General features: G+C 44.8%; 1 protein-coding gene across 15 annotated transcripts in view; it reads left to right on the top strand.

Moving 5' to 3' along the window:
* Positions 1–3,747: 3,747 nt before the first annotated feature.
* The window catches only part of fgfr3 (fibroblast growth factor receptor 3), a 79,752-nt gene continuing 57,056 nt past the window's right edge, over positions 3,748–26,443 (top strand). For all 15 annotated transcript variants that reach the window (XM_074609836.1, XM_074609834.1, XM_074609835.1 and 12 more), the window contains exons 1-2: positions 3,748–4,210; positions 8,719–8,947. In XM_074609836.1, the coding sequence (XP_074465937.1) occupies positions 8,800–8,947 (148 nt within the window). In that variant the 5' untranslated portion in view covers positions 3,748–4,210; positions 8,719–8,799. The remainder of the gene's footprint in view (positions 4,211–8,718; positions 8,948–26,443) is intronic.

Genomic DNA, 26,443 nt, shown 5'->3' with positions numbered 1-26,443 from the left:
TGGAAACTAAAACGAAAAAAAGCCGTGAAAAATATTGTTAGTAACTGAAACTAAATAAAAACTACATCCTTTCAGAAAAATAAAAAAATAAAACTGAAACGAACTGCTTAAAAATTAATTAAAATGAACATAAATGCATTTCAGTTTTAGTTTTAGCTATAATATAGGTCTATCACTACAGAAAAAAAGGAGAAAGTATGAATTTCCGTCAACTCTGGTGATATTGAACCACAGAAATTTAACAGACTTGATATTCCAGGATAAAATAAAAACAAATTAAAAATTCAAAACTATTCAAATCTTGGTCGTAAGCAGAACCCAGAGCAGAATATATCCAAATTTAACACACGTTTGTCCCACAGTCACATCTGTAGTGCGAAAAAAGTTGTAGGTCCTTTATTTTAATTGTTTATTTATTTATTAATTCATTTATTTATTATTTATTTATTATTATTATTAATCGTTTACAATTGAATGATGCATTCAGAATCTTGCTCAAGCTCCCAAGATGGACAAGAGCAAGTCATATATTTGTGACTAGTAATGTTCCCACCTTCCGTGCTGTGTTGAGGACTTTTATGAACAAATTCATGTGTTATTGTGTGTTAATTGACTCAAAAAAATTTAATCATAATGGCATTAACTGAGCCCACACAAAGTGACACAAGGTACTCCTCTTGTTTTTTGGAAACACTGGAACAAATGCCTATATATATTTTAATCACTGTGAACTGCAATGATTATGTCCTCGTATTGTATTTTATATTTTATTTCTACTGATATGGACCTACGGGTCTGAAATAAAGTTAATGTATGAATGTTTATTGAGAATATGCAGTGAATAATCAGGAGCTGCACAAGAGAAAAGTCCCAAAACAGCACAAAGTAATTTCTAATCCTGACATGTTCAGGGCCCCTGTGCAGCTCGGGGCCCCTGATTCCTTCAGGATTTTATCCCTTAATGGCGCCCCTGGAGATAACTAGAAAAGACACGTGAATTCTGTGCTCACAGTAATACACAGTATCTATCACTGTGTTAAACTGCACAGAGAGACCACCTAGAGGCCCTCCAGGTCCCCCACACCGGCCACCGCTGACTGTGGAGCATTCAGGGATGGTTTTTAAGCTCAATAACGCCTCGCTTCATAAGAGCTTTTCTGAACGGAGTTAAAGTATAGAGGGAAAGTGTAGGAGGCGAGGAGGCGTCACATGCTGCCTCCAGCGGCCCCGGAGGAGCAGCACGCCCAAATCTGATCCCCCACCCCCATGGCTACTGCTGCTGGCTGCTGCTGCTGCTGACTGCTGCTGCTGGCTGTTGCTGCTGCTGGCTGCTGCTGCTGCTGCTGACTGCTGCTGCTGGCTGATGCTGCTGCTGCTGCTGGCTGCTGCTGCTGCTGCTGACTGCTGCTGCTGGCTGATGCTGCTGCTGCTGCTGACTGATGCTGTTGCTGTTGCTGTTGCTGCTGACTGCTGACTGCTGCTGGCTGCTGCTGCTGCTGACTGCTGCTGCTGTTGCTGCTGCTAGCTGCTGCTGCTGCTGCTGCTGACTGCTGCTGCTGGCTGCTGACTGCTGCTGCTGACTGATGCTGTTGCTGCTGACTGCTGACTGCTGCTGCTGCTAACTGCTGCTGCTGGCTGCTGCTACTGCTGCTGGCTGCTGCTGCTGCTGGCTACTGCTGCTGCTGACTGCTGCTGCTGATTGCTGCTGGCTGCTGCTGCTGACTGCTGCTGCTGACTGCTGCTGCTGCTGCTGCTGCTGCTGCTGGCTACTGCTGCTGCTGACTGCTGCTGCTGATTGCTGCTGGCTGCTGCTGCTGCTGCTGCTGACTGCTGCTGCTGCTGCTGCTGCTGGCTGCTGCTGCTGCTGCTGCTGCTGACTGCTGCTGCTGCTGCTGCTGCTGACTGCTGCTGCTGTTGCTGCTGCTGGCTGCTGCTGCTGCTGCTGCTGCTGACTGCTGCTGCTGGCTGATGCTGCTGCTGCTGCTGACTGATGCTGTTGCTGCTGACTGCTGCTGCTGCTAACTGCTGCTGGCTGCTGCTGCTGCTGCTGCTGCTGGCTGATGCTGCTGCTGCTGCTGACTGATGCTGTTGCTGTTGCTGTTGCTGCTGACTGCTGACTGCTGCTGGCTGCTGCTGCTGCTGACTGCTGCTGCTGTTGCTGCTGACTGCTGACTGCTGCTGGCTGCTGCTGCTGCTGACTGCTGCTGCTGTTGCTGCTGCTGGCTGCTGCTGCTGCTGCTGCTGACTGCTGCTGCTGGCTGCTGACTGCTGCTGCTGACTGATGCTGTTGCTGCTGACTGCTGACTGCTGCTGCTGCTAACTGCTGCTGCTGGCTGCTGCTACTGCTGCTGGCTGCTGCTGCTGCTGGCTACTGCTGCTGCTGACTGCTGCTGCTGATTGCTGCTGGCTGCTGCTGCTGACTGCTGCTGCTGCTGCTGCTGCTGGCTACTGCTGCTGCTGACTGCTGCTGCTGATTGCTGCTGGCTGCTGCTGCTGCTGACTGCTGCTGCTGCTGCTGCTGCTGACTGCTGCTGCTGGCTGCTGCTGCTGCTGCTGACTGCTGCTGCTGCTGTTGCTGCTGGCTGCTGCTGCTGAGCGTCCTGGTGGCGCACAGAGAGGCAGCAGCCGGAGGGGGCATGCAGAGAGGAGGAATCCCGGACCGCGGTGGGACTGGAGAGGAGAGGAGAGGAGCGTCAAGTCTGCAACACACAATGAAACACACGTCAGCCTTCAAAATAAAAGTCTTTTCTGTGGAGCTGCGTGGCAGATTGGGATTCCTTTGATGGCTCAATTGGGATCCACCCGAATTACTTTTTTTTTTTATTTAGCCTACTCATACAACTATTGCCATGTTTTGCATTTGGATTACAGTTTTTAATTATTTCTTGCACATTTAAAACAGCACAGGGCCAAGAAATTGCTTCTTTTTTTTTTTTTTAAATCTCTTAAAATGTTCATAAAATATCTTGATACAAGTTACAAAAAAACACAGAGTGGTGGGAGGATGAAAGCTTTTATGCAAAATAAAAATATTTTTTATTTCAATTATTAAAAAACGTGCACATTTTAAAACAGCACAGTGCCAAGAAATTGCTTTTTTAAAAATCGATTAAAATGTTCATAAAATATCCTGAGATGTATGCTAAATAAAAATATTATTTGTAGTTTTAATTTGAAAGATTCAACACATGGATTAAAGATGAGGTGTTTTGGCAGCACTAATCGTTTATTCAGCTAAATGATTATGCATATTTCTTATTTTAAATCGACTGAATCAAACATGTCGTTTACGAGTTGCAGGTAAAAAATGAAATTTGTGGAAAAATGTGTTCTTGTTACAAGTTACAAATAAAACACAGAATAGTGGCAGGATGAAGGCTAATATGCTAAATATTTTTTTTATTATTATTTTAATTTAAAAAATGCAACACATGGATTAAAGATGAGGTGTTTTGGCAGCACCAGTCGTTTATATAGCTAACTTGATTATGCATATTTCTTATTTTAAAAACACTGAATCAAACATGTCGTTTACAAGTTGCAAGTAAAAAATGAAATTTGTGGGAAAATGTATTCTTGTTTTCTGCGTATTCCACTTCACATAGCCTATCATTACTTCGCTCTTGCTTGTGCATTCAGTAAAGCATTGCGTCACTGGTTCATGGGTTGAGGTTTTATTTTGAAGGTGCAGAGAGGAAGTCCTCGTGTCCTCCAGCCTGTCTTAATTGACTGCAGCAGCGTGCAGCTCACAGTACTTCACCGGCAGCCAGCGGAGCAGAGACACCAGTCCGGGTTGGTTCAGCAACGAGGCAACGAAACACACCGACTGACGAGGAGCCGCGGTCACTGCGTAAAGTCCGCCTCGTCTCCTCTTCCTCCTCCTCACAGGATGAAGGCTCTCTGGAGGTTTGGACACTTTGGACAGCAGCGCGCGGTGGACAGCAGGATTTAGTGGACAGAAGTTGTCTTCACAGCAGCACAGGACTCTGGATCCAGGACAGATCCAGGACTCTCTCTGTGAACTCGTGAGGAGGATTTCTCACTTTTCTTTTTTTCTTCTTTCCACTGTCGCCAAAAGTGCTCCATGAGGCGCGAGGACTTACGGATTTTAAAGTAGTTTTGTGGGTTTTTTATGAAGTTTACTGGAGAATAATATCTTCTGAATGCTTGGGGACATCTGAAAGACTGCTGTCAAAACGGGATACTTTGGGTAAGCACCTATTAGTATTAGTATTATTATTATTATTATTATTATTATTATTATTATTCATGCAAAACTCTGCGCAGCCTCTGAGACATTTAGAGAAAATAGCTCCACTTCCTTGTAGATGTGAGTCAGACAGGTTGAGCTCTGGACTCAAGAGGGTGTGTAATGTGCAGACAGTGTGTGTGGAGCAGCAGGAGCAGCTCCACGGCCGGTGACAGCGCACAGGTGCCGCAGAAGGAACGTTGTGGCTCGGCCGTCTACAGGTCTGGATGTCTGTAGGTCTCCGGTCTGTAGGTCTGCAGGTCTGGAAGTCTGGAGGTCTGGAGGTCTCCGGTCTGCAGGTCTGCTGGTCTGCAGGTTTGTGCGCAATAGGCGCGTCTCAGCCGGAGTCTGCGGAGTCGCTTTCTGCGCGTAATTCCATGATCTCGGTTTGGAGAATGCGCGCACAAGTTTTCTTCCTGCACTGAAATGACTCACACTGCGGGACTGGAAATTAAATTCATTTTCACCTGAAACTAATCATTTCTTTATTTTCAATGGAAATCAACTTTTTCTCTAAATCCAAAGTCATTCTGTCCACTTTTAAAATATTGACACTTTCTAGAAAATCCCTGGAATGAATGAGGAGGAGGCGAAAACGCGTAAAATCAGATGGATGAATTGTGAAATTACGCACGTTTCTGTGTCCATCAGGATGGGTTGAGGATGCAGTCTAATTTTGTACAATCTTTCAGATTTGAGATGCTCTTAAATCCCAGTCAGGATAATCACCATGCAGGCCTGTAATTAAAATAGTGTGCATGATGAACATTAATAATATAATATTGGGCTTCAGTCTAATTACACTTAATAAGTTTTTTAAAAAACTGGTTCTGTGGTTGCATTTTTCTTTTACATCTACTCCACAAATTTGACATTAATGGCTCAAAACTGATTGATCCATTTATCAATAATCAAATATTTAACTGTGAGAAAGTCAAATATTGACTCTCTATTGCTCGTTATAGGTCGAACACGCCTTTTCTTTTCTCCTCTCCTCTCCTTGCTGCAACAGTGACGTCTTCTCCGGTTTAGCAGCAGAAATATGAATTATATGAATTACACATCAGCCTCTCATCATCTCTGAAGTTTCTCCAGAAAGCACCACTTTTCTTTTTTTCTCCTCCTCCTCTTCCTCCCTTTGAATGAAGGATCTGTGCGGTTCTTCTCTCTCCTCAGCAGCAGATCAGTCATCCCTCTTCAAACACATGCGCTTCAATCGGATTCAGATGGTGATTTTGGCCACTCAGCTTCAGCTTTCACTCCCACCATGTCGAACCATCACCGGAGAAAATCACCGGATTATAGCATCCTTGGAGAGAGGAGGATGGGTGGGGGATGAAATGAGATTTGGGACTTCAGCCTATTAAATACGAGAGCCATAAAACAAGCGTGCTGGTGATAGTAGTTTGACTAATGCTGCAAATTAATTGCATCTATTGACCCGAGAAATGCGCAGCGTTTTCAATCAGAGGGAGCCTCAAACACACATTCACCCTCTGATTGCCTCTTTTCATTACAGACTTTGGCCTCAGAGCATTCCTCTTTTTTTCCTCCAGAATAGAGCATTCATTAGCCACAAACGTGTTTTATTTGAGAAGAAGAGCTGATCTTTTTCATGTTCAAACACTAATTCACTGTAATATTCCAATAATAAAAGCTGTATGTGTTGCAGCAGTGACCTTATCTGGCCTTATTGCATCTCTATAAGATCTCCTATCTTCCATCTGAACTTTATTGGTCTTAAATCGTAGTATTTCATGCCTTAACAGTCCTTTATTCTGCATGAACTCTAACTGAGTCCGTAACATTCAAAAGAAAGTCGACAAGTAACTTAATGATTTTCCCTTATCCCCATTGCTTCACTGTAATAACCCTTTAAGGTCTCATAATGTGTCTGAGGTAGTTAAAACACTTTATATTAACCTCATTACGCATTCTAATATCTTTTTAATTTCCCATGGTACCTGCTGTAATGTTCACAATCTCAAAGAGAGTTATCTTGGTGTTTAAATCAACCTTTTTTTCTGGTGGCTTCTTATTCTATTTCATCTATTTATCCCAGATAAACTAAAGTGTCCTTCTCTGTTTCATGCAGAGGACACATGTGTGGACAGGTGTAGTCTTTTACCCGTGCGGTGTAGGTGGACACATGACGAGACAACTCTCTGACAGCTTTAAACTGCAGAGCTCTCTCTGATCGATATCTCCTCTCACCTGAGGGTGCGTTTGAGTGTGTTTTGAGTGGTGATGTGATGAAAGAGCAGTGAGGGGACGAGAGAGAGAGACAGGACTAGAAGAAGAAAGAGACGTGATATGGAAGGTTACCCACTAGTGTGTCTATCTTTCCCTCCACCACTACTACTACCCGGCGGCTGTTTGCACTTGTGCTCTCCCAAAAAAACCTCTAATCCCCCTTTTCCCCAAAATGACAAAGTCGATCCGGCCCCGGCTGTTGGTTCTCCGGCTTAATTATTAAAGATTACTGACACTCCGGAGAGGTGTGACTAGCATGTGACCGCCTCGCATTGATCCTCACAGGGGAGGGGATGGAGAGAGGGATGAACCTCGGTTAAAGCGTTTCTTTCTGCCTCCGAGCGATTACAATGTGAGGATAGTTCTGCATGATTAATGTTCATGTATTATTCACCGCCGTGGTTTGTGTTTCCCTTTCATGCTTTAAGAAAATATTAGCATGAAAACACTTTGGAGGCTTTGAACTCCTCGCTGGGTCTGTTAGGATCGCCTCCTCCTCCACCTCTTCTTCTTCTTCTTGGGGTTGTTAAGTGAAATCAAAGTGTTTCTGGTTGGCTGTGGGGTCTGTGAGGAGTTCATTTCCAATGTCTAGCATCTCCACTTTGGTGTGAAAACTTCTTAGTAGAGTTTCATCACTCAATATTTCTAGAACTAGAGGATATGAGGTTACTGTTTAGTCAAGAAAGGGCATATATTACCTACTGCGCCATTTAATTTGTTCCAGTTTCATGCCATCAATCACGTTGCAACACTTGGCTGCTCCTCAGATTCACTTTGTACACGACGTATAGTCTCAACTATTACCTGTCACCAGAGAAGTCTGGTTGTTTCTTCTCTTGTGCTACTTGTCTAAACAGATCTGACAACTCCGAAGACTTTGTCAGCTTTCGAGGTGAAGTAGTTGTAAAAAAGCTGCGTTTTTTCTTTAGGTGTGTGTGTGCCAGAGAAAACAAAAGTTTCCAATGGTAGAGGCCTGCAATCAGCTACCTACACGCCTGCAGAGCGAAGGCCTTATCGTGCTGTATAAACACGACGCAGCAGCGTGTAGGCGTCCTGTGTTGTAAGAAGCTGAGGATGGGCTGAGAGAGCAGAAGAAGAGCTGCGTACAGAGAACATAACAGGCTGATAGAGTCTAATCTAAACACAGCACCTATCATGTGTGTCTTGTGAAGTTGGTGTTTTTTCTGTGTTGGAACAGCGATAATGTGCAAACAGAGCCGGCCCGGGCTCCGGTTTGTGCTGAGCAAGGACTGGGTCACTCGCAGGTCCTCGGAGAGAAAGAAAACCAGCACTGTTAAGACTTAAGACAACACAACCTTTCTCTGGACTGTGTGTACAATACACCTCTGTGTGCAGAAGCACTCTGAAATGTTTGTGTGTTCGCCAAAACCTGTGCGTCTGTTTTTGTCGGGGGGGGTGGACGACGTCTCACAGCCAAGGCTATTCTGAAGCTGGACAGAGCCCCTTAAGTTTAAGCTAACAGTTGGTGTTTGGTGTGTGTGTGTGTGCGTGCATGTGGGGGGGTTTTGCTTTTCTGGGCACCTCGCTCACAGCTTTCTCCTCAAAACCTCAGTGCATTCCAGCTTCTCCCTGCTAAAGCAAACAGAGAGCAGAGCACTCCGCCGCCGCTCGCCGTAGCCGTCACGCTCCCTCCTCCTTCCTCCTTCCTCCTTCCTCCTTCCTCCTACCTCCTACCTCCTCCTCCTCCTGCGAGCCGCCGGGCACGTTGGGCAACTGACACTGTAGATTTCGGCATTCCTCATCCTACAGGAAGATTAGTGAATGTGTGTCAATCGGTTGCTAAACCACGTAGAAGAAGTTTCTCAAGCGGAAAAAAGGAGTTGCGTGGATGAGGAGGAGGAGGAGGAAGGCTGTTTAGGTGTGAATAATGTGACTTTTCCTCCTTCCTCAACCCGATTGGTTAATGAACTTGTGTTCCAGGCTGGGGGTACGGTACTTTCCAAATATAAAGAGCTCCTATCCGCCCATCTTAACGACCAGGTGCTCTGAGAAAGTTTCTGAGAAAAACTGCGAAGAAGGATTTCCACTCTAATCCTTGAAATCTGTGAGGAATGTCAGGTCCATATATATATCCGTATGGTAGCATGTGTGCAGACCCCGAGGCGCTTCTCTGCAGAGGTTCAGAGTTGATTGCATGCTCTACCTGAGCCACGATGAACATCCAGACTTCACTGATTTCTCCTCTTGTTTTTCAGGTCAGTGACGGGGAGTCGTTGGATAGTTTCTTGCGGCGTCTTCGGAGGCCGCCGTTCTGCCGGACAGCATGCGAACGGAGGATGTCGTCTGAGTCCGAGTCGGGCCTCGCTGCTCTGCGTCTCGCCTCGTCGTCCGGAGGAATGACGGCTCTGTGGTGCTCGCTCTGGCTTTCCTTCCTCCTGCCTCTCTGCGTCGCTCCGGCCCATCTGCCCACCGCTCAGCCCACAGGTAGGACGCAATATCAATCCCATACTCGTACGCAGTAGTGCTGCTGATACCACTGCTGATTGTCTCATTGTCTTCAAGACACTAGAGAGGTGATGAATTGATTGGCAAAAATGGCAAATATTGACTGGTTCCATCCTCTGAAATGTTAGGATTGGCTGCTTTGCTCTGTTGTACATCACTGTGAACTGAACGTCTTCTGGTTTTGGACTGAACAAGCGTCTTTGCTCACACGTGAGGTGAGAAAAGAAAACCTAAAGCGACACTTTTCTTGCACCACGACAACAAAAACACAGCTCAGAAGAACTCCCCTCTCAAGCTGGCTCCACACTCCGTCATAAAACCAGAAAGACCATGTTTAGCTGCTCAGACACATTCGCTTCTCCTCCTCACTTGTTCCACGCTTCATTTTACACGCTAATATGGCATCTGCTTAGAAGAACGCTCGGTTTTCTGTGTGTTCATCACTTCAAATAGGAGCATTTCAAAAGGCACATTTATTGTTTATTTGAATGTGGCGGAGTCTTTCTCTTTTTTTTTTCTTTTTTTTACGAGGAGGATTTAATTGGAGTCTTCTTGGTTCGCTGAGCTTAGCGCGATTTTCCCTCTTTGTTCTTGAGGCGGAGAAATACCCAAAGATCAGTCCAAAGTAAACGTCGACTGTGTTTGCTTTAATCTCTCTCATATTGCGCAAAAAAAACTAACACAGCAGAGTAAATCTGTTTCTGAGGCGTAGGCCAAGCGTTGTTTTTTTTTCCTCTTCCCCCTTTTTTCTTTTTATGTGAGAGTTATTTAAAATGAGTCTTTGACACACTTTACACGCTACAGTGCATTAAGAGAGATGAGGAGCCGGGTGCTCTCTGGATGTGTGTGACATGGACATACAGTTTGTGGTGTGTGTCGTCACATATCAGGACTGTCTTCCCAATAACTGATGTCAGACCGGAGATGTAGAGACTAGGGCTGTCAGTCGATAAAAATATGTATTCGCAATCATAGTTAATCGTGATTAATCTGTTCAAAATGTACCTTGAAGGGAGATTTGTCAAGTATTTAATACTCTTATCAACATGGGAGTGGACAAATATGCTTTATGCTTTATGCAAATTTATGTATGTATTTATTATTGGAAATCAATTAACAACACAGGTACTGCATTTAGCATTAAAACGAAAAATGAGAACGAAAATGAGGACTTTAGACTTGACTTGGACTTGACTGCTGTTACACTCGACTTACTTTAGACTTCACCACCTGAAGACTTGACAGAAACATTCTTAACTCAAGTTTTCACCTGGAAAACGCCTGGAACAAGAAAAAGTAGACTTTGCATTGAGAGGATTTGGTCTCAACTATGCAAAAAAAGTGTGATTAACACAGCTTCAGAAGGAATGTAGTCTTAAAGACTTGCATTTTGACTTGACATGGACTTGCCCCAAAAAAAAGCCGTTCTGCGTGAGCCTGATGTGACCGCCCTCTACTACCTGTGTGTGAATTCCACTCTCTCCTCTCCTCGGTCTGTAAAACCTCAAAGTTACAATAGACGTGTTGTGATTCTGTCCGCCTGATTGCCTTCCCTGCTGGGAGCCATCACATCCTATCATGCTTGGCATCATCCAAAAAAGCAGAGCGTGTTTTTTTTTTTTTTTTTAAACCCCCTCTGGGTGGCGGGGTGTTCAGGCTGTGATCTCCGTGTACCGGTGTGGTATGCAGACACGAAGAAATATATATATACAGCCGCTCTGAGGAGGATATTGTTTCAAGTTGCTAGTGTTTTGTCATGTTGGGGTGCGATGATTCATATGTGGATGACGGTCAGGTGATAACATGTGCGGTCTTGTTTCCATCAGAGACGTTTCTTGGTGAGATGGAGCGTTTTTTGGGCTCAGTGTGATGCTGGAAAAGTCATTATTTGACCCTTTCAGTCAGTGTCGACCACCTTTGATGTGATAGAGGTTGCTGAAAAACAGTCTGGAAAACCTGAATCTAAAAGGAACTGGATGAAAATGAAAACTTATATCTTCAGTCTTCAGGTCACTTGAAGGATTACGTGTTCCTCTACAAGTTGAGAAAATGAATTAATGTCTAAGATGAATTGACGTCCAGCTGCAAGTTGGAAGGTTTTACCAGCAGCGATGATTTATTAGCTTCTCTCTCGGGTCGATCTGATAATCTACTCCTTCTGATAATCTGTGGACGGATTTTTTAAAAGCTTAATCAGTCGAGAAGATCTTGAAATCGTGCAACCTTAAATATTGAATCTCATGGTCATCCTACTTAAGCTTAAACCTTCACAGTATCCTCTTGTATCCTCTGGTAGTTTTTGCATGTGTCTATATAATCAGGAGGTAACGAAGGCGGTGAAGCCGTCACACAGCGGCCTCTGCGCCCGGTAGGCTGCATCTCCGGCCTGCGTCTCGTCTTCCCCCGCGGCCCCCGAGGCCTCCAGCGGCGTTCCCCCCGCGTCCACAGATGGACGAGCAGTGGGGACAAAATGACTGTCGTTTACTGGCAGATGGCACAATTTCCCCTCAGCCGCCACAGCGCTGGGCAAAGTTGTCACTTGGGTTTGTGTTTTCTGTGTGTAATGCTCTGTGTTTATGTGTGTGTGTGTGTGTGTGTGTGTGTGTGTGTGTGTGTGTGACTGTGTGGGGGTGTAGATTAATGTGCGTATCTGTTTCAGGGTCAGAAATTAGCAGGTGTTAAGGACACAAATGCCCTTGGAAGTTTACAACATGCATGTAAATATAAATTAAAAGTAATTGTGCTGCCATTTGGACAACCTTATTAATAATTCAAGGTTGTTTAAGTGTTGTCACTGAGCTGTCAGAGGTAAATGTGACCACTGACGATCGCCTTCTATCGAAGAAAAACAACTTTTATTGATCAGAAAACAACAAATAGTATTTGTTTGATAAGCTGCTGAAGTAATGGTATGTAACGTACCATTGTCATTGTTGTGAAATAAACCACAACAGGACGATACGGCACTGTTTATTTCACAACAATGACCCGCTTGCTGTACATTATCCCGATTATTACACGGCTACTCAGTAAGAAATCAACAATTTGACACAAAAAACAGTCCACTAGAGTAAGACATCAGAACTGCGCCCATAGCAACGATCTGTTATACTTAGCAACGGTCTGTTATGAAGAAATAACAGACTGTAGAACGCCGTGATTCAGAATCGAGTATTCAGCAAGGCCGTGTAATAAGTAATGGTATATAATGACTTAAGAAATGTGGTACAGATCGAGGTTTTATCTCCCGGAATGCCGCACACACAGATTATTATTTCATTTTAAAAAATGACCCCCAAAAAAACAGAACTACTCTACTTCTGAAATGCTCTCTGGAACAAATGTTGAAGTCGTCGCTGAGTCTGTGTGAGATAAAATGTCAAGTTGACCCATGTGAGAGACTGATGACAAAGAACAGAGGCTGTGTGTGTCGTTTTTCTCCGCTCTGTATTTACTGACCACACACACTCCCCGTCGTCCCGCAGGTCCGTCCCCCCCATGGAGCTCAGATGAAATATGTGGCTCCTCCGCTACGACGTTTCTCTGTGAAACGGCAGACATATAAATTCAACACGTTCAGTTTTCAGCCATGTGTGTGTGTGTGTGTGTGTGCGTGTGCGTATGCGTGCGTGTGTGTGCGTGTAACAGAGCAGGCCAACGTGGAGTCTGCAGTTAAGTGAATGTTATGTCTGTATGAGTAGACGAGGATTATGAAAGGGAGGCAGTAAAAGAAGATGAAAAGAGAGAACGATAAAAATGAAAGGACAGCGGAGAGTCTGTGTGTATACATGTATGTGTGTGTGAAGAGAAAGAGACAGCGTGGGTGTGTGTGTGTGGTCATTTTGCCCTTCAACCAGAGAGGAAAGCAAATATATGTGTCATTTTTAGAGACAGAAAAGGACCGCATGTGTGTAACGTGAATCATTACATTTTAGGGTGAAGACTTGGTTTAAGGTTGGAAAAAAAGACCCAGACACACCAACCCGACATTAGAGAACTAGCGGCGATGAAAGCCGACTGTTGCGTCGCCTCACGTCATCTTTGTCTTGGCCAACAAGTTGTACTTGAACACTCCGCAAAGACTACTGCCGAAGGCCAGTTACCACGGGAGAGGAAATAACTCTCCACACCAGCAGGTGGCGGTAGTCTGTATTCATCATTCAAAAAAGGGAAACCAGAAGACAAAGGATGGCGAATATACAAGTCGTTGTTCTGATACGTTACATGAAACAAAGCGGCGTTTGCCGACCATTTTCACACCACTCTCACTCACCACTTAGCTTCATTCCAGACGGACATGTCGTTGTGAAAATATCAGATGAGATGAAGATGGAAAATGAAAAGAGCCTTCTGTGTGACTTTACTCTTTTGGTCGCTTCCCTCACGTCCGTTTCTCTTCTTGTGCACTGATTCGTTTAAGCTGAACAGCCAATCAGAGGGATTTCTCTCACCGACGAGCTCCTCCGCCGATTCAACATGCTGAATCGGGCAAAAAACCTGCGACACGGGCAGACTAGAGCCGACGGTTGCGGGACACAGCGCAAAAGCTACACCGACAGACGCTCACCGACGGCTCCAAACTGTCCGTCGGATTGGTGCGTCAGGGCCTTTAAGGGATAGGATTAGGCAAATAGCGGTTATGGTTAGGGTAAGTCTCCAGGAAATGAATGTAAGTCAGTGTAATGTCCTCTAAAGTGATGGAAACATGACTGTGTGCGTCTGTGTGTGTGTGTGTGTGTGTGTGTGTGTGTGTGTGTGTGTGTGGTGTGTGTGTGTGTGAGGTCACTGACCCCCTGCCTCCCCCCCACCTGGCAAGGACTGTAAATGTCAGTAGGGGTTGTTTGGGTCATTAGGAGACTCGTTAAAACACGCCATCCACGGATTTACGCTCAGGCTCTACAATTCACAGACACACACACTTACACACACACACACACACACACACACACACACACACACACACACACACAAACTCACAGTGTCACTCCTCTCTCTTCTTGTTTATTTTTCTCTGTCAACTTTCATTTTTCTTCCCTACCACTCTCCTCTCCTCTCCTCTCCTCCTCTCTCTCTGTCTAACAGACACACTTGTCTTTTGAAAGCCTCTCCTGTGATCTGTAAGTCTTTGATAGTGCCGGTGTTGTCCTGAAGGCAGTGTGTATACTGTATGTGTGTGTTTGTACTGTAATCCAGCATGCAGTGTGTTCATCCAGCAGCTTCAGTGCAGAACTTCAGTGAAAACAGCCAGCTGTTATTCAGCTCGTCTCAGGAGGAAAGATTTCAGTGTGAAAAGTATTCTCCTTCCAGTGAGTCGGTGTAGAGAAAACCGTCCTACTAATGGAAGCACTTTGGATTCATCTCTCCGACTGCACTTCTAGTTACTTTAAGGAAACAAAAGATATAACAGATATAAACTTCAGTTTGACCCAGCAGGAATCAGCAGGTCTGTAGTCTGGTTGACAACTTTCTTGTCTTCCTTTCTTCTTGTCCGGCCTTTACAAACATTTGGTAACAAACAGTAATATCGGACATAAATACCCAGCAGACACGTTTCCACCTGGACAGTCTTGCTGATCAGAAGCGTGTTTCTCCTCCTGAAGAGATACCAGGAGGTTCTTTTCTCCAGTATGATGATGGTGTAATCTTCTCTGGGGCACTCGCTACCCTTTAATCATCCCATTATGTAAATGAGCTGTGCTCCATGTGTGGGCTTTTTACGGGAAAATTGGACCGTTCATCCCAACTTGAGCGTAAAGTTACTCCGAGCGGTTTCTCTTTCCTCTGCAAGCAACACTCTCTGGCTTTCTGAGTCTCTGCGTGAATGTTCATTTCCCTGGCAACATTATCAAGAAATCTTTTGGCGAGCGTGGGAAGCGTGCAGGCCAAATAAGCTCTGGAGAATGACGATCCGTCGAACAATGGCTGTTCTATCCTCAGTCCATCAGGCACTTAATCCAGCAGACACTTAAGACACTTTGTTGGATGGGAATTAAACATTAAACACGACTCCGAGTCCTGTTTACCAGGAGATCAGGCTTCTCCTGGACTCCTGGAAGTCAATCAGGATTTACAGCTAAACACCTCTAAAAATGAGTTCATATTGTAACCTGTTGAGGATCTTACAGTCACTCAATGATCATCTGTAAGACCTTAAAAACATGACACTGTAAAGAGTCTATTTTCAGTACCATTTGAACGTGTTCTACTCTGCGCTGTGTCATCTTTCACATTATGTATGAGGGAGATTTTCATTAAGCACTCGCAGAGTTTTACTGTCTAGACGCAGTATTTTTCCAAGGATAACACACAGCTGAGCACTAATGGAAAAAGCCTGTTGCTTAGCAAAATGGTTTTCATATCAGATCAGTGACTGAAGTGAAAGCTTGAATCAGACTAATTTGTGAAACAAAATGTTGCTCATATTTCAGGACCAGGGTTCGGGTGTTGAACCTCAATACTTTTTTGGTTCTAACATTTTGAAACCTGTCAAGTACCGAAAGCTGGCATTGAATGTCAGGTCAGGTTTTTAATCTTGTTTACGTATTTATACTACCCCAACACAGGTTTCATATTGCTACTGTAGGATTGAAAAATATCAAACAGCTACTCAGCTCTCAGTTATTTATGGCTTTAATTCATTGATTGACTAGAGTTGTTCCGATGCTGATACCAGTATTGGAAATGCCTCCAATGCAGTCTGAAATGCTGGCTTGGGGATATCGGCAAGTATGCGGGTCTATGCACCGATCCAATATCATGTTATCATATCATTTATCAGCTGGAACAACAACAACAACAACATGTTCCACTCGCTACACGATCCGTACATCCTGCCTGATCGGTACTGCACATTTGCAGATGAGAAAGAGGCGAGATGGCTCACTCCATCATCAGCTCCGGGAAAAACATCCAAAACTGATGATGGAAATAGATAGATAGATAGACTGGCTTTATTGATCACTAAAGGGAAATTGCGGTGTTACAGAAGCAATTTACATAGATAACAAAAAACTAGTATCTCTCACACAAAAAAGACACGAGGTAGGCACGAAAAAATTTACAAATCTCTTTATAAATGTACATACAACCTACTTTAAACTAGTTAAAAGAAACAAAAAATACAATGAAACTTGGTACTTGGTATCGGCCGACATGCTAGCTGGGGTATCGGGAAGGAAAAGGGGTATTCTGACATCTCTTGACTATGACAGTAATAGGGCTGCTCCCTCTTAGTTGATTAGTCGACTAATCCGTTGTTTTGGTCTTCGTCGATTGAGATTTCTTTAGTCATTTTTAATGTTTTTTTCATGCTGAATTATTTATTTTAGTTCTTAGTTTATTTAGTGTTAGTCAACTAAGAGCTGTTATCCCTTCATCTGTAGTCACAGAGTGTAAAATCCTCCCAGCAGTCCTCAGACTGTGTCAGGTTTGGGTTAAACGTACACCTCGGCGAGCTCTCACCGTGTGTATGGAAAGAATTAGCAGACAGCTGTAGATCAATAGGTCATTGTCAGCCAGGGGCCTTCGTACGAACCTTGTCTGCAGGCCACGGCTATGTATGTATTAATACACCTCATTAATGCCCTTTGAAACCCTCTCTGCATGTCACCCGATGAATTATGGATGAAAACACAGACCTGTCTGTGTGTTCTCTGCTCACGTCTAACCCCCGACCACCTTTTCAGCACTGGGATTTTTTTTTTTTAGTCCTTCGTGTCTCTTTTCACTTTCGCTCCCTTAAGCTTTAAATCTCCTTTTTATTTTGGCTTTTTTCAAACCTCCATCAGTTTGGGAGCCCTTTAAAGGCCTGATGATGTCTTTGCAGCACGTACACACACACACTCTACAGTATGTCACACACACACACCTGTACATGTCCTCTGGCTGCTTCTCAGTCCGCTGGCTGACAGCGGCGTTGACATACGGTGAGTTTTTAATTACAAAGCTCCCCTTAAGGAAATTGTTGAGATACTTAACAGATAAGGCAAACATGGAGGGGAACAAAGAGGCTCGTTGTGTCGTATCAGGAGGACTGCTTTTGGAGGGCGCGCGGGGAAAGGGGGAGTCGGGGGGGTTAAGTCAGCTGGAGCTGCAGTTAAATCTGACAAAATATGTTTGTGCTGTGAAGCGACTGGTTGATGTTGTTTCATTGAATGTCTCCTTTCAACCGTCTGTTCTCTCTCTCTCTCTCTCTCTCTCGCTCTCTCTCTCTCGCTCTCTGACATCTGGATTTATGGACACTGTTGGTATAATTGCATAATTCTGATCATTGAGCTGTTGTGATGGATGGCATTTGCAAAAAAAGGAGCCAATATACGCCGTCCTCATGCATGTATAAACATGTTTGCGTGTGTGTGTGTGTGTGTGTGTGTGTGTGTGTGTGTGTGTGTGTCGCTGCTTTGTGCCAACCCCATTGGAAGAGTGTGTTTTGTTGCTGGCAGAGGCAAACAGATGGCAGGTTGTGTGCCGAGCTGTAAGGAGTCCAACACACACACACACACACACACACAAAGAGAGAGAGAGAGACAATCCAGGCTTGATCTGTCTCACCCATCACTCAGCCCCTTCACTCCCCGTCTTCTCCCCAAATGGCTCTTCATCCACACACACAAACACAGTTACTGGTGTTACTGTACTTGTATTTGCTCAACTGTTGTCCTGTTTCGGTTCTGTTGTTCCTCCTTTAGCACCGCGTGAAAAAGCACGGCACGATTTATTTAAGTGAGACCACATAGACTGGACACAGACGGGGCGTCAACACAGAGGATCACTCTGTGCCGTGTTTAGGCGTTTGATGAGCTTTCAAACTTCATGGTATCAAACTGGATTCATGCATCTTACTCCATCGTCTCACCTGTTGTAACCTGAAACAACATGATTAATCCATTAGTTGTTTGGTTTATAAAATGTCATAAAATGGAGAAAAACGTCGATCAGTGTCCTCAAATGTCTTGTTTTGTCCACAACTCAAAGATATTCAGTTTACTGTCTTAGAGGAGTAAAGAAAACCATGAAATATTCACATTTAAGAAGCTGGAATCAGAGAATTTAGACTTTTTTTCTTTAAACAAATGACTCAAACCGATTAATCGATTATCCAAATAGTTGGCGATTGATTTAATAGTTGACAACTAATCGATTAATCGTTGCAGCTCTACTACATCACACCAGCTCCCACTCATGTAGACAACCACTTAACTTCACATTCAAACCTATGTGACCTTATGATATGTCTCGATTTATCAATATGTTGTTACGCATCTGACATGGTAAACTCTATTATTGGTATGACGTTATGGATCAATCATGTTGCCAAAGCAAAGAGTCACATATAAACAATAGAATATGAATAATGAATAATAAAATATAAGACATGCGACATGCAGTATCGTATTCTCCTGCCAGTTCTACTGTAGTGCTGTCTCCTCCCAGAAGGGATTGAGTTAGTTAGTCTGTTGGGGGTTAGAGAGTCGGTGATTATCAGGTTGAATTTGAGAACAAATTCTTCTCTGATTTCTTTGTTTTTTGGGCAACTTGTTCGAACTCCTCCTGTTCCACAACGGAGACAAACTCTCTTTGTTCCGTCCAGCCATTCTCTCCGATGCCGACCAGTTTCAACGGCCAGTTTATGGTCACTAACTCTTCTACATCTACTCAGGGGTTTGTCTTTTTATAGGATGTTTTATTTGGGTTAAATATTGGGCTAATTGAAATTCTCCGTCTCCCTCCGTCTCTCTCTGACCGCTAACCAGAAGCAGAGCTGTCCTGTCTGGCTCTGCTGCACCCCATTTACATTTCTGTGAATGGAAACAGAGAGCCAACAGACAGTGTTCAACATCGCGTGTGTGTGTGTGTGTGTGTGTGTGTGTGTGTGTGTGTGTGTGTGTGTGTGAGGGGGAGAGAGGCAGTGAGTGTGTATGTGCTTACCTCCGTGCTTGTCATTGTGTGTCTCTTTCATCTTCTTCCTCCCTCTGTCTTCCTCTTTCTCTCCCTCCTTCCTCGTAGTTACACATCTGTTCTCTCTGTCCCTTCATCCTCCATCCCTCCTCTTCTTCTTCTTTGTGTCTGCCTGGACAAATCCCAATTAGCTTTATTGGCTTGACCATAATTAAGTACAGCATAGTCTGGGATGTGTATCGGCAAGAATCTGGCGATACGATACGTACCACGATGCAGGGGGAACTATTCAATAGATTGCGATTTTTTTAAAATCTAATTTTAGGAAAACTGGTATAAAGACACACCATATGTATAAAATCTGAGTAAAAAGAAGTCACTACAATGAAATGGCTACTATGGGGACTAACATCATCACACTCATTGGAGTCTCAGCTTTACAGTGATATCCAATTTATGTGATTCAAGACTGTTTAGGGACCCCAGTATGCATACTGCATGTGATTATCATAAAGTGGGCATGTCTGTAAAGGGGAGACTCGTGGGTACCCATAGAACCCATTTACATTCACATCTCTGGAGGTCAGAGGTCAAGGGACCCGTTTGAAAACGTCCATGCACGTTTTTCTTCGCCAAAATTTAGCGTAAATTTGTAGCGTTATTTAGCTTCCTTCGCGACAAGCTACTATGATAAGGTTGGTACCAATGGATTCCTCGGGTTTTCTAGTTTCATGTGATGCCGGACTCTTCACTCTAGCTTTAAAACTGAGCCCGCTACAACCTCCGACAGACAGAATAGCAGCCAGGTCAGCAGGCGGGCTGTCAGATTTTTAAGAGGTTGATTAAAAATCGCAAAACATAATATCGCGATACTCATGTGTATCGATATTTTCCTACACCCCTACAGTATAGTACAATGTGAGTATAATAATCTCCGCCTCATCTTCTTTCTCTCTCAGCTGGTTGATTCATCATCTTTGCTCCGTCGCCGCTTCGTTCAGAAAAGGTCCAGGATGTCTTCTCGTGCCCTCACATGCGCTTCTGTTTAAAGCCCCCCCACATCCAGGGCAGCTGACACATCTAATATAGAAACCAAACTCGGCTCCCTCCCACGTCTCCCCCCCTCCCTCACCCCTCTCTCTCCTTATGCTATTTTGCCAGGAGAGCTAAAATAATAAACCCTGGTACCGTCTGCGCGGCGTAATGGAAGGCTTTCTCTCTCCGTGGAAAGAAGAGAAAGAGAGACTCTGGTGTTGGTGCAGCAGTGACAGTCGAGCTGACTCCAGTTTTGGTTTTCTAAAATAACCCAGGTCCGAAATTATTTCAAAATTCCCATGAAATGTTATTTCTGAGTGCGGTGTATCTAGTGATTGAGTGCATTTTTTCCCTATGTGACAACTTTCTCCTCGTCGCTTGCGCGGCACACGTACGCCGGTTTATCTGCTGCGTTTCACCACAAAAAGGCAGAATCGGAAAACATTAGATTATTTTTAACCGTGTAATAACCGGGGGTTTCTTTTTGTTTATCCAGCGTGTCTGGTCTTTTTAAGCATTACTAGTTTGCAGACTTCTTTGAGGATCATGATCTCATCCTTGACATTAATCGATCTTGATTGCTGACATGGAGAAGTTGCAACAACACAGTAGTTTCTGACACCCCGCTGATACAGTGGCCTCTAACTGACAGAGGACTTCCACAGCAGAGAGCAGAGACACATCTGATGAAGAAGTAATACACAACAAAGCTAAATCCTGGAAAGAATACATTTTGCAGTGCACATTTCTTATGAGCTTCTATTGCAGATATAACCGCATCGTCCCCGGTTCAGTTCCAGTTGGGTACCTTTGTTCTCTCTCTGTTTCCTGTCGGGAAACAGGGCGCTTTAACAAGCCAACATTTAGTCCGTTTTAATCAAACTCTGGTGCGGTTCGTTTGGGCAGTTTTTAACGCTGTAATCATACTCTGTTGCGGACAAAAATAACCGGTCTGAGTGGTGGTCTCGGACCATTTAACCTAGTGCGGTTCGATTGTATAATCCAAACCCAATTGCAGGAAGTGAACCAACCACGCAGGACGTCAGATTGACATATTGTTGACAACCTGGAGCCTTAACCGGAGGCGTAAAGCAGGATTACTGCCAGTATCACCAAACTGCTCCACGTTGCTTGGTTTGTGGGTCCGCAACATTACCATGCCGGCGTACACCTGCGGAGTCTGCACACCATTTAAAAGGTGTTATCAGCCGGCACATATGCCCGAATGCCCCGCTCAATTCAAACGGCGAAAGCAGCGTGAACGCCTACCTCGATCACATGGCTGATACAAACACAACGGGGTAAATCTTGATGCAATCAAGATGGTCGATGCAATCTTAAATTGATGAGTAAAGTTGGTATATATTTAACATACAGTAGAGCAGCCAGCAGCTGATCGCTGGTATCATTTTGTCTCTGTGGCGTCGTTATCTCGTCAACAATTAGTGACGCAATAAACCTCGATCGCTCTGACAGATCCACGCTTTGTTTAAAGTGATGCCTCCTCCCGCCGGCGAATGTTTTCCATTTCCATTTGAGCAAAAATGACATAAAAATGATCTTAAAAAGATGCAATAATCAAGCGATCAGTTGCTTCTGTAAATAATCGTTAGTTTCCCCCTCCTTGCCGGGAATCACCTTGCTTCAGCGTCACACAAAACTCAAACGCAGCCCCAAACCGTCGGCCAATGAGCCGCCTCTCTCCGAAGCAGTTGGAAGTCAAGTGCGAGCGCTTTGCTCAGTGGCACGTTGGCGCCGGCTGAATAGGAACGCAATTGAACATTTTCATGTGTGAAGCACAATACTGTCGCATTGTCCTCCGTAGGGAACCTCCATTGACTCTTTGATGAATGGCAGAGCGGGGACTGTAGGCCATAGTGAGGCGTACATACAGGCGCAGTCACCCTGGTTACTGAAGTGGTAACCATAGAGACGTAGGTCGGGCTGTCGGAGTACCTGCGGGGCTAACTAGTTAGCACTTTTGTAAATGTTTACCATCGGAATGTGAATAAGTGGAAAGCAGATGTTTTTCAGGCTCTAAAGTTTCAGTGGGTTCACATTAACCCGATAGCAGAGGACTATTGTACAGTGTCCAGGCTGTGTTGGTATAGATGTCTTGGTATAGATGTCTCAGGACAACTGTGCTCCAGTTGTTCTTTCTCCCAAACAGAGGCTCCTCTCTGTGGCCTGTTTGTGCTGTAAGTGGAGGCCGGGGTCCTGGAGGGAAGCAGGAGGGAGGGATGATGGGATTAGAGGCTTTCCTGCTCTCGTCCTGCTCTCATAAGCAAACACACTTAACACACCGGAGTTTCACCGTGTTCAGATGGAGACCCGGGGGAGGCCATCGGCTCATAACACTCATTGTTTCTGCTTCAATATGTTCCTGGTTTTTCCTCAGTTTGATAGTTCATGACAAAAAAGTGATTACCAGAGTAAAAGAAGATAGAGGAAGAGCTCGGTGTTTGGTTGTTCAGTAGCAGCTCGGGAGGCGTTTGCTGGTGATCAGAAGCACATGGCAGCAGAGACCGGCAGCAGGTTTCACGTAGAGAGAGGACGGACCCACGCAGTCCCACCGCACTAATAAACCGCATCATAAACAGAGCAGTAAACGCTTTTATGTCCTGCTGATCTCAACCCAGGGACGCCCCCCCATCCTCCCCTCCGCTCCGCCTCCACCTTTACACCGGCATCAGATCAAACTGTTTTACAAATTCATGCTGCAAGTTTAAAGTTTTGGAAAACTCTTAATGTACTTCTGAAATCCATAAGGGATTTCTACTGATTTTAAGGTCACGAGTCCACACCCCCCCCCCCAAAAAAAAACTGTCAGATGTTCTAATTATTTGGATTTCTCACGTTTCATTTATTCAGTTACCTTGTCAAGTATATGCTCTTTTTTTCCCATGAAGGTCTAATTATGTTTCCGAGCCTTTTCCACACTGTCAGGATCCAATCATTTTTTGAATTCTGGTGGAAAATGATTGATCTCTTGAATCTAAAAGTTGTCTCTACCTAGAATTATCCTTTCAAATCACCTTTCATGTGTAAGTTTTAATTGTTAACTCTCTGTGCGTGCGTGCGTGCGTGCGTGCGTGCGTGCGTGCGTGCGTGCGTGCGTGCGTGCGTGTTCAAGTGTGCCTTTACATTGATCACACTCCATGACACTGATGTCTTTGTCAGCTCTCACACATACGCACACTATCACTATATCCCACCCACCACCAGAAACATTTGAGGGGGCAGGTCATCCCAGCTGGGGAGTATCAAACATTGTGTAGTGTGTAGTGTGTGTGTGGATGGGGGGTACACTTGCCAGAGGTCAGGGCAGGGGTCGGGGTCAGCGGAGGTCAAAGTTTAACGTTTCAATCTCCTCGTGCTGCTGTGTCAGTGTGTCAGTGTGTGTTCAGAGACGGTTTCCATCAGCTGTTTCTCGTCTTTGGGGTTTTGGATAAGAAGCATTCAGAGGTTGAACTTTTAGAAACTCTCTGTTGTTTGTTGTTTTTAATTAATTCAAATCATTTGGAGTTTAAATTCTGGATGTTTAATTATGAATCTGAGGAACTAGTGTTGATAAGCCGGTGATATGACGGGATGTCACGAGAACTGATGCTTTGGTACCAAGTCAATGCTGAAATTCTGAAAAAATGATGATCCTTTTCTACAGTACCACCGGTACCGTAAGGATCAGGACTTGAGACTTAAGCTGTCCCGTCGTCCCGAGGACGATAGAACACAGCCCCCTCTTAGACAATTAGTCGACTAATATGTTGTTTTGGTCTCAGTTGACTAAGATTTCTGTAGTCGATTAGTCGTTTTTTTTGCTTTTTTCATGCTGAATGACGTATTTCCAAGAAACTTCTGAGCACATCTCTGGTAAACACACGATTTAAAGTGGCGCTTTTGTGTGTTTCTTTGTGGAGAAACTCAGTTTTACAGATCTGTCGATTAAATCAACTACTTGTTTAGTTCGTATGAGTGTTAGTCGACAAAGAATTTCTTTGGTGGAGGACAGCCCTAAATATTTCAGATGGGCAGCACAGTCCTGCTCGGCTAAATAACGGAGCTAAAAGCTAACGTACCGAGGTTGCATCGAGATGCATTATGATGCGTTCAAACTCTATTCCGTAAAAATGAGTAACGGATGAATCATAACATTATCATGATGTGTTCAAATGTAATCGTAATGGCAAGAAACTTGAGGCGGAGAGTGGAAGTGGAAGTTCATGGGATTTATTGTTTTATTTTCGTTTTTGTTTTTTTTACATCAAATTAGTGTTGAGAATTGTGAAATTTCATTGGTATTGGTTATCAACTACTACATTTCTGGTATCAGGACATCCATACATATGACAGTATATTCAATTAGATGATAGAAATGTCTCAATGATGATAGATTTTGTTATTCTGTTTACATTAATTATTCCTTTAATATCTCTGGTTGTATTTGGCCGTTGCAAGCTGTGTTGCAGATTGATGAGTAGGATGGTATTTTATGATGGCACCTTGATTATTCAGGTATTTAAATGTGGGAATAGACTGCTTTTGTTCTTCGGTTTTGTAGCTAGCTCTCCACACTAGCACAAACTTTTATTTCCGCTTCTTGTCTGTTTCCGATCACTTCCCTGATTCAGCGAGCCTCTCAGGACTCAGTAGTGCTGACCTGGCATCACTTCTCTGAGTGAAACCATGTGGCTTTCCCACAGTGACTGTAAATCAATATACTGCACAGATGACTGGTACAATATTACCCCTGCTCTCTTTGTTTGAGGGAAAATGAAGTATAAAGACAAGTTGCTGCCCTGAAAAAAGCAGCTTTGACGTCCACATTCTGAGATCCAAAAAGCCGCCTTGTAATCGGATTGGTTCCTCCGTGTTGTTAAGGGAAGTGTGATTATGTTGTATAGTAGCCCCCACACACACTTCGCAGACATCCTGGCTTTTGTGGGGGCCGAGCTTCTTACACTTGTCTGTTGAATTGAAACTAGGCCAGTTCGTCTTTGGAATGACAATTACCATGGACCAAACCCGGGCCCTATTCTGGAGGCTGGAGGGATGGAGGGCAGGTGGGGGTGACGACGAGGGTATGAAAGGAGCAAAGACGATTGGGCGCTGCCAAGACGCTCTGGATGTACAGTAGCTTCCGATGCTCGTTAGCGCAGCCGAGCGGAGGGCCAGGCACCGGGGGGGCGGGGTGGGCTGGCACAGGCCGGGGCGGGATGTTTAGAGGCAACGTCTATCTTTAACTTGATTTTAGGGGCTCTTTTGATAAAGCGCGGCTCAGCTCGGCGAAGAATAGAGGCAACAAGCTGGGGAAACCCCCCCCTTCTCTCCTCCTTGATCTCCGCCGAGCCATCCCTCTTTTCTCTCCATCTTCTCCTGGCAGGCTTCTCCTGCAACGGTGTGAGGTTGTCAGGCTGGCCCAGATTAAGGGCATTGTCCGAAGGTATTTACATCCGGCCAAACCATATTAAACAGAGATTAGGGGGGTTTTCACTGCACATTGCAGAAAAAGAGAAAAAGGGGGTAAAAAAAGAAGAGGGAGCTTTTCCAGGACGAGCAGGATGTACAATAGGCATAGCTGTGAAATGGAGGAAGAGAAATGTGCTCTTTATGGAGGTGGGGGGGGCTGATGGTTGGTGTGGGGCGGGGGCTCACAGATCCTGTTTGAAGGTCATGTGATGCTGGCTTGTCTGAGGGGGTGATGGGTGTGCCAAACGGTTGGCAGCCGCTCCCGTTTTTCAGCATAGGAAGCAGAAGTAAAAGAATCTGTTGGCGGGACGCGGCGAGCAGACAGGCTGCTGTGGAGGACATCGCGGTCTGTCTGTGTGGCGCTCTTCAGGAAATTTATTTAAAAGATGTCTATTTATCACAATTTGGGTCTTGTTTTTTTTTTTACCAAGTTTACTGCTATTGTCTGGGAGACAAAGCGAAAACCAATTTATGAGCTCTTTTCACTGCAGAAAAACACTCAATTTGCCCACATGTGCACAGACACACTGTACACATCCCCAGCGCCACACACTTGCACGCCAATTGGCCGAGGGTGGATAAGGTGAGAAGCTCAGTCATCTGTGAGGGACTCTGAGTAGAGCCGCTACTCCTTTGCGTTGAAAGGAGCCAGCTGAGGTGGTTCGGGCATCTAGTACGGATGCCCCCTCGGTGCCTCCTTAGGGAGGTGTTCCAGGCACGACCAGCTGGGAGGAGACCACGGGGAAGACCCAGGACTAGGTGGAGAGATTATATCTCCACACTGGCCTGGGAACGCCTCGGGATCCCCCAGTCAGAGCTGGTTAATGTGGTCCGGGAAAGGAAGGTTTGGGGTCCCGTGTTGGAGCTGTTGCCTCCGCGACCCGACCCCTGATAAGCACTTGAAGATGAGATGAGAGTGAGTGTACAGACACACTGTACACATCCCATCGTCACACACTTGCACACCAATTGGCCGTAAGTGATCGCAGAAATGTGGAAAGCATTTTCCCCGTTCGGAAAGAAAAGGGAGATTCTTGTTTCAGTAGTCGAAGCAAACAACTAATTACCTGCAAT

The sequence above is a fragment of the Sebastes fasciatus genome, chromosome 15 (genome assembly GCF_043250625.1).
Source record: "Sebastes fasciatus isolate fSebFas1 chromosome 15, fSebFas1.pri, whole genome shotgun sequence".
NCBI classification, from domain to species: domain Eukaryota; kingdom Metazoa; phylum Chordata; class Actinopteri; order Perciformes; family Sebastidae; genus Sebastes; species Sebastes fasciatus.
The sequence above is the reverse complement of the archived record's forward strand: the minus strand, read 5'-3'. Positions and strand labels throughout refer to the sequence as shown.